Raw genomic sequence first — 9037 nt, forward strand, 5'->3', positions numbered from 1 at the left:
ACTTAAAGGGTTAGTTCACCCAAAAATGAAAATTAGTCCATAAATTACTCACTCTCAAGTCATCCTAGGTGTATATGACTTTCTTCTTTCAGACGAATCCAGTCGGAGTTATATTAAAAATTGTCTTTGATCTTGCATGCGCCATTGAGTCTCGTGGAAACCAACGTTTGTTAACAGAAGCAAAGTTTCCTTATTTTAGCAAAGGAAAACCAGTCTACTCTTGGCTTATATCGAAATCCTCCAACATTCTTCTTTACAAATCCTCGTTTTGTACTTCTAATTAGTGACCGTTGTTTTGTTTTGATCTGTCCCCTGCGCTTCCTCGTGCGTCACTTCTGAGCAGCGTATGCACAAAGCTAACCTCATACGTCATCCGCCCGGAGCTGCTTCCAGTGTACAACAGTGAGCGCAAGCTACATTAAAGTGATTATTACGTTTTGAATATGGATATTATTCGCTACCTCACCAACTACCCCCACCCCCGGAGCCGTGTGAGACTTTTTTTTATGGATAGGCACTTATTTAACTTCTTTTGGACTGATGCATGCAACAGCCACTGAGTGCCATGAAACAGCTTGAAAGATCAAAGACAATTTTTAATATAACTCCGACTGGATTCGTCTGAAAGAAGAAAGTCATATACGCCTAGGATGACTTGAGGGTGAGTAATTTATGGGCTAATTTTCATTTTTGGGTGAACTAAGCCTTTAAGGAAGGCAGGATAGTTCGGGAATAACAACTTGTTCATAAACTACATTTCTGATGTTCTCTGGGCATTATGGGAGGGTTCACGATATTATTACGTTACCACCTCGACGTACACTAAAAAAATCAGCAGTCTGCTGGCATGAACCACTAAATACAACCCAAATATTTTTGTAGTTTTGTGGATCATGAAAAACGTGGAATTTTATAATGCAGTTTATTTTTTTGCAATGCAACCATATGAAATACTCAAATGTTCCGGACATTTTTAATAATATTTAGTCGCTAACAAGGTGTTCGTTCCACTTAAGACAGTTTCAGTATGGCTAATTTCAGCCACAATAGTTTATATGAGATAAAAATGCTTTTTTTTTTTTTTACCTTGGTCATAAAGTTCAACATTATAGCCTGGAGTTGGATTTCAAAGAGAGTCAAGTGAACCAGATGAGAGACAGTGAAACAAATGCTCTGATGGTAAAATCACAGTTTAGTAAGGGTCATTTCCAGGTCCCAACCACAATGACTCATAATTTGATAAAATATAACCCACAATTATACTGCTACACTTTACTGCTTACCTTTTAATGTGGGAGGACGAACTCATGAACTATTTTACAATACATTTTTGCCAGTGAATATCCTAAGTATTTCTCAAGTGATCACACATTAAAACACCACAATACACCACATAACATAATGCATTATCCCTTTAATATGTGCTCTCTTTAACAACTTTTCAAAATCACACTTTTACAGCACGTTGATCTCTAACCGAGAGCTTCAGCATACATGACTCTGAAGATCTATGACACACGACCGCCAGACATCAGGAGTATTAATAAACGGACAAAATATCTCGATTACAACTTGTCCATGTTATTCCACATGATCACAGTGGCCCAATAAAAGCAAAACACACTGTAGCCAAGTCAAAAAGATTTCAATGAGACAACGGTGCCACATAAACTTCTTAAATAAACTTGATGTAATTTAAAACTTAAATCATACTGAGAAAATAATATCAGTGCTTTTCACTGAAAAACAACTTTAAAAAGTACCACGAATACAAAAATCCTACTATAAAACAGAAGGACTGTCACTCAATAGTTGGGCAGGAAATTATTCTTAAAAACTGCACTTTTAAAAATGTTTGCACTTTTTATTTTGAAATCTCAAACATCCCTTCCATCAAGTAAACAGCACATTCTAAATACAATGCTTTCAATAAGCCATGAGCATATGAATATTATCTATTTCAATATAACTAACGCTGAAATCACATTCCAAACCAATAAGGACGTTTTTGTTAAATTATGTGGCCTTGTGTAACAGTGCTGCTCTGAATTATACAGCGTACCGTGATATAAACGATTAACAATCTTATCAACCCCCAGCATTCGTATCTCAAAACTGAGGATGAAACTAATAAATCTTTATTCCCAAAGCCTTTGGTTCATTCAGTCCTTATTAGCACCGTATTTTAAAGGATGCAATACTTCAGCGCTGTTATGACAAGGACAGAACCTGTCAGCAATGCAGTATCAACTGGAAGCCAAATAGAAATATTTTCAGTGAGCTGTCTTGAATTTTCTTGACATTTGTTTTAAAATGTCTAGCTGCACTTTGTTTCATGTACTGAGAGAACGTTAATTTACGAAAAACAAAGAGGGAGACAAAATAACACTCAGAGTTGAGATCCTCGTGAAGAAGATAAAAACGGTCCATGCGATGCCTTCCTAATGCCACCAAATGTGAACTTGAAGCAAGCTGGATGAAGCACAGCTGATAGTGTTGTGTCTCCTCCTCCTTCGATTCAAATGGACTGTACAATTTCAAAGGCTTAAAACAAGTGCACTGAGATGTTCATACTGCTCAAGTCTATTACGTATATGGTCAGATATATAACTGACTTCAAAAAATGAAAAAGAAATGAGCATCCTTCAAGTCTTTTGTCTTTATGTAGTAGATCCCTCTGTAAGATGTGGAACTTCCTCTTGTGCTGGTGGAGGAGGGTCCTCACACTGATTGGTCGTTTCAGAGTCCGGCGGCTCAGGATTGGACCGGGGTTCATCTGTGGACGGTCCTGGGGTTTGAGTACAGTTGATTTGTTCCATGACAATGGGAGGCGGCTGAGGATGAAATGAGACACATATGATGAAATAGAAGTAAAAATTGTAATTAAAATAAATTGTTTACATTTTTTATTAAATTCTTAGTATTTAAAGGGGTCATATGATGCGATTTCAATTTTTCCTTTCTCTTTGAAGTGTTACTACCATTCAAAAATTTGGGGTCAGCAAGATTTTTTTTAAAACACTTATTAATTTGAATAAAAATTAATACTTTTATTCAGCAAGGACACATCAAAAAAAAAAAAGTGATCAAGGCATTCAAATAAACGCTCTACTTTCTATTCATCAAAGAATCCCGAAGAAAAAGTACCCCGGTGTCCAGAAAAACATTGAGCAGCACAATTGTTTTGAACATTTTCAACACTGATAATAATTATTTTTTTTTTTCTTTCTTGAGCATCGCATTAGCATATTCCTGAAGAACCATGTGACACTGAAGACTGGAGTAATGGCTGCTGAAAATTCATCACAGGAATAAATTACATTTTCACAATATATTCAAATAGGAAACAATTATTTTAAACTGTATTTTTGATCAAATTAATGCAGACTTGATGACTTCTTCCAAAAATTTGAATGGCAGTGTATATAAAAAATATAGACAGTAATACCAATGCAATTGCAATTTAAAGCAGAAGAAAAATGTTAGAATCACTTCAAAAAACGGCTTCTGATCTGTAACTTAGTGAAGAAGCGAAAAATCAGAGGAGATAACACGGATCTTCTCGTACAGGAAACCACCATAGATTAACTCAAGACCAACAAATCTCCAGGCCGATTATTAGATTAAAAGCTAGAACACCGTAAGCTAAAGACCTGAGAAAATGAAACATAAGCCCTCTTCTGGCACACACAGATCTCTTACCAGACCTACAAGTACAGGAGAGATCTGGTGTTTATCAAACGGTGGTTTTAAATCGTGTATATCACTCCGTAGCACAGCAATTCCTCATACTGTGGTTTAAAGAAATACAATTGGATATAATAAGTTCAGTCACACAGGCATTTGTCTAAAGCCTTCAAAATCTCTGTAAAATCTCCTTTCACTTTTAGTTTCCATTCAGGATCTCAGGGATCTATGCTGTATATGTTTCTAAACATTTTAAACAAATGTCTGTGAAATCAAAGGGTGTAGATTTTGTGTTAAGGACATATTGGAAACGACCGTTTTCTTCCCAAGGTTGACACCGAACCCCTCTTTTAAAGAAAACACCCACAGTAAAAATGAGAGCAAATTAAGAGCGGAACAAAAACACGTGGGTGAATTTACTCAACTGTAAGTCTAGTAACTGTACATAACCCTAGAACTTTTCCGACTGAAGAAGGCACTCATATCAAACTGGTATTCACCACAAATCCACTTCCTGTCCAGAACAAAGGCAGTTCTTTGCGCCACAGTGCCACCGCAAGGCTGGTGAGGAGCGTGCAAGGCACCAGGTATAAGAGGGCAGGCTGACCCATCTGCATCAGTGCCAGAGCCACAAATGTGATGAGAAGACCAATGCCGTAGCCTAAACAAACAGATCAGATTCAGTGTCTTTAAACGAGAGGCACAATATACTGTGCACGCGTTAAAGATACCAAATAACTAAATAAAAGCTTGAAAATAAAAATACTGCTATAAAGTTTATGTCAGCCAGTGTATTACCACATACAACATATCTGAATTTAAAAGGTAGTCAGTGTCTTACCAATAGTGCAGGCCAGAAAGTATATTCGAGAAGTCTGCATAAGAATGTCAAATCTGTGACAATATGCTACCAGCAGACCTGAAGAAACAAAATGTCATTATTAAAAAGTGCAAGATGACTTAAAAGAAAGAAAGAGAAAAACCAGAAGGATGGCGAAGTCTGAATTCAAAGAAATCAGATACAAGCATTGATTTTTTTTTGTCTATATATCATCAATAACATCTTTATATCAGGTTTGATAATCAGAGCCAGACAACTAAGCTTGCCTAATATTTTCATTTTATTTCAAAGATAAAAATATACAAATTTCGGCAACCAAAAATATTCGGCTAAAATATAAAAAAAATTATAATACAATTAAATTAAATTATATTAATGGCCAAAACCATTAACCAAAACAGTGATATTTAAAGGGGACATGACAGTTTCTGCCAATCTCATGGTAATCTTGAGTACCTATAGAGTAGTATTGCATCCTTCATATCTCCGAAGAGTCTTTAGTTTTATCAGATTTATAAAAGACAGATACAGCTTTACGTTTCTCTCCGAAAACAGTCGAGCTCCTGGAGGCGTGCTGTGGGCAGAGCTAAAGAGTCACAAGCACGCGAAGGTTTTGCATCACCTGCAAGCTGTGACATCGACATAAATAAAACAGGAACAAAAACATTATTGACTTAAATTATTTAATTTGTTTATAAAACATTTGTCACTGAAATGCCAGGAACAAACAAACACATTTGCACAACTCCGTTGCTGCCCCGGAGAAACAAACTGTATCCACTGTTCCCTTAACACTGGGTTCTTTGAGAAGCTGAGCAAGGTCTAAAAACAAAATGGCAAATCCTTCTCGAGCAAGTCCTGTGCAGCGTGTTGATGGGCTGCACTTGCTCTCGCTCTGGTTGACGTGTACGCGTGCTCTTCCGGGAGAAGTGCCCATACACAGGGTTCCCACTCTTTCATGAACACCAGATTCAAGGACTTTCAAGGACTTTTTCAAGCACCATTTATTTTATATCAAGCACCTATCAAATTCACACCCCAGAATATGTAGTCATGAAAGACCTTACAGTACTTAACATTTCAAATTCAAGTACTTTCAAGTACTTTCAAGAAGCGTGGGAACCCTGCATACAAGGGATTCCACCCTTTATGACGTCATACAGGGCCATACTCGAAAAAGACTTTCCGAAACATGAAATAGCATTATCATCTTTTTCATGCACACAGCATGGAAAAGCTACAACAGGTAAAAATGTCAGCAGTGTGGATGCATTTTACCGTGACCAAAAAAAAAGTTAAATTGCCCAAACGTTATTTTCGGCTAAATGAACACTAAATTTGGTTTTGGTAAAAAAAAAAAAATAATAATAATAATTTTTGGTGCATCACTGTTTTCTTTCCATGAACCCTGGAAATCTGTTCATCATGCAGCTGATGCAACAACAGTAGTGACATTACCTGGTACCAAGATATCCCCAAAGCCCAGGAGAGAGAAGGGCCGGTCACACAGGACCAGAGGGGATGAATTCAACCTGGGCACTTTCAGCACCATGGGAAGCTAATGAAGAAAGAGGCACCAAATTTTTGGTAAAAAAAAAAAAAATAAATAAATAATTTTTGGTGCATCACTGTTTTCTTTCCATGAACCCTGGAAATCTGTTCATCATGCAGCTGATGCAACAACAGTAGTGACATTACCTGGTACCAAGATATCCCCAAAGCCCAGGAGAGAGAAGGGCCGGTCACACAGGACCAGAGGGGATGAATTCAACCTGGGCACTTTCAGCACCATGGGAAGCTAATGAAGAAAGAGGCACCAAATTTGACACCAAAAAAATATTACAAATATGTATTTAAATGTATGCAAATTTAGAAAAACACCTTCCTACCTTCTCATGAGTAGAAGAATCCGATGGACCAGCTGCCACCTCGACCATGATACTTTCCCCACTCTGCATATAACACACAAAAATATGCAAAATAATATCAAATTCTATTTTATCCTTCCATCAGTTTTAGTTTAAAAATCTCATACCTCAGTTAAGAGTGGTGTTATGAAAACAAAAAACACGTCATACACGAACAGCACGACCAGCAGCAGAGTGCAGGCCTACAACGAGAAGAAATGTATCATCTCCACATCCTAAAGATGTTACACTGGCAATCGGCAGCATCCATCGGCATTTTAAACTCACCTTGAAAGTGGGCAGCCTGATTGTTTTCAGCATGTAGAGACAGAACACGATGCCTAACGCATCCTGAAGTATCCACGCCCACCTAGGGAACATGATATTTGATCAGACACTGTAATAGTGCTGAACGTGTCAAAACCTAAAGTGCTTTTTTTTTTACTATTCTTACTGGTCTTCGTTGCGGAAAACTCCCCAAGTGACACTGACTCCTATACAGAAGGCTGAAAGGATCAGCATGCGCACCTGTGGCCGCTTGTGGCAGTATGGCAGGTTATTCTCAGGTATCCTGTCAACACAAAGCATTTCCTTCAATACAAAGCCAAAAAGAATCTTATCTAGTATTTCTCATGCACATCTCTAACCTGCATTTCCCAAAGGGTATTCTTCGGACAAAAGGCCAAAGACAGCTGTACAGACCAACGGCAGATGCCAGACAAAATGTCGCGATAGTCATATACACTGTGAGAGAAAGGGTGAGGAATAAATTAAATCATCAAGATCAAACGAAATGCTGACAGTTTATTAAAAAACAATAACAACTGAATCATTTATTTACCCAATTGATCATAGAAGAAATACAAGAGCACCAGCATAGAGCAACACATGACCACAAACACACAAATCATGATGGGGGTGACGTCAACGGTCTCCTCGTCTTGTTTCTCAGCACTGTCGTCCCTCTTGTGCTTCATGTAACGTCTAAAGGCACACAGATGTGAGTTTAGTTAAATCAATTCTGCAGGCTGTCAGCTTTATCACTAATTTATCTTGCAACCTGTGCCTCAAGGGTTCACACTGTTACAAGGGCACAATTCTTACTTTTTAATGTCCCTGCTGCCAGCCCAGTATCCTCCGACAGCCACCGTGCCCACCGCCATCAGGAAGATGAGCACCATGTTGTAGTCCACCACTGGTTCTTTGGGTGCGTACATGGCCACCTGCCTTTTCTCCCCAAACATCTAGAGACACATTTTTTTGTTGTTGTTGCCTTTGTGATTACAAAATGCTATGTGTTTAAGTGATTCTGAACTTACCTTACTGATGTCCAGCATGTCTTTATAGCTTAGCAAGGCCACTGGGATGCCTATCTCCTCATACTGGGACTTGTTGCCTGAGGGTGGAGTCTGTAAATCATTTCAAACAAGTTCATTTATGTGTGACTCATGTGAAAATGTTCGACGAATGTTCATGGCGCCATTAATGGTGTTACGATGTGTTACCAGTCTATCTTTGCTGACAATCAGAAGTCCCTTGGCACCATTGATCTGGGCCAATCTGACTTTCTCATAGAAAGTGCAATTTCCTCTCATCACCATTGGGATGCTGTTTGGGAAGCCACCCTCAGGTACATCAGTGGGGGAGCACAGCACAGAGGTGGTGAGATCATACGTCTGCAGCCGTGCCTGAGGAAAACAATAAAGGGTGAATGAGTGGCAGCACTGTGATACTAAATTGCATCCAAATTGTAACTGCAGTTTCAGATACAGCAGGGGTTTTGTTGGAAAGGCTGCAATTCATTTGAAAGCCAACAGTAAAAGATTTGGGGTTTTCTATTTGTGTGTGTGTGTGTGTGTGTGTGTGTGTATAAAATGTAAATCGCTACTAACTGCTTTACTGAGGTCCCGAGGTAGTCGAGCCCACTGAGAGTTGAAGAATATGCAGTAATCTTTGCCTTTACTGTTGCCCCCGTCGCTGAAATGTGCCATGCCATATTCACCTAAAACCTGTGAATCAGAATAGATACTGCATAGGTTAACAGGTTTGTGCATAAGAATGCTGTGCAAAGAGGGGAACCTTGGTAAAAGGAGAGAAGTGTGTATACATCTGTAGTAAATAGGTGACATGAACTTGCATAAAGTGCTAATGTATGCAAATGTTTGACTTTCATTTAGTAACTGTTTTTAGTTAAATAACATGCAGGACCACATGTTTAGAAATTGTGTTGTTTTTGCTTTAGTGTTACTGAGATTATTCATATATTACACTATTCATTAAATTAATAATTTAATAATTTAAGTAGAGTTTAATTATTTATATGATGTTATAAGCATTAATTACATGAATGCATATATGTGTGTGTGTGTGTGTGTGTAATTACATGTTCTTATAACATCTAAGTAAATATATCTGATAATAACAAAACAAAAGTACAATGAAAAGCCATACGATGACTTACAGATCATCATAATTGGCCTTTCCAGCAACTGTGGACAATGATTACATAAAGACAGAGCTCACTGTCACCCACACAAACACAACTAGGGATGTAACGATTCACTCAACTCACGATTCGATTCGATTCACGGTTTTGATTTCA

General features: G+C 38.1%; 1 protein-coding gene across 1 annotated transcript in view; it reads right to left on the bottom strand.

Moving 5' to 3' along the window:
• Window positions 1–1394: 1394 nt before the first annotated feature.
• LOC107659410 (signal peptide peptidase-like 2B) overlaps window positions 1395–9037 on the bottom strand; it is an 8996-nt gene continuing 1353 nt past the window's right edge. The window contains exons 2-15 of the mRNA XM_016448344.1: window positions 8328–8444; window positions 7941–8123; window positions 7755–7844; window positions 7540–7679; window positions 7277–7419; window positions 7083–7179; window positions 6890–7006; window positions 6724–6805; window positions 6564–6638; window positions 6418–6480; window positions 6227–6326; window positions 4529–4606; window positions 4188–4348; window positions 1395–2834 (exon numbers count right to left, since the gene is read on the bottom strand). Of these exons, the coding sequence (XP_016303830.1) occupies window positions 2661–2834; window positions 4188–4348; window positions 4529–4606; window positions 6227–6326; window positions 6418–6480; window positions 6564–6638; window positions 6724–6805; window positions 6890–7006; window positions 7083–7179; window positions 7277–7419; window positions 7540–7679; window positions 7755–7844; window positions 7941–8123; window positions 8328–8444 (1620 nt within the window). The 3' untranslated portion in view covers window positions 1395–2660. The remainder of the gene's footprint in view (window positions 2835–4187; window positions 4349–4528; window positions 4607–6226; window positions 6327–6417; window positions 6481–6563; window positions 6639–6723; window positions 6806–6889; window positions 7007–7082; window positions 7180–7276; window positions 7420–7539; window positions 7680–7754; window positions 7845–7940; window positions 8124–8327; window positions 8445–9037) is intronic.

The sequence above is a fragment of the Sinocyclocheilus anshuiensis genome, unplaced genomic scaffold (assembly GCF_001515605.1).
Source record: "Sinocyclocheilus anshuiensis isolate Anshui unplaced genomic scaffold, SAMN03320099.WGS_v1.1 scaffold940, whole genome shotgun sequence".
Taxonomy (NCBI): Eukaryota; Metazoa; Chordata; class Actinopteri; order Cypriniformes; family Cyprinidae; genus Sinocyclocheilus; species Sinocyclocheilus anshuiensis.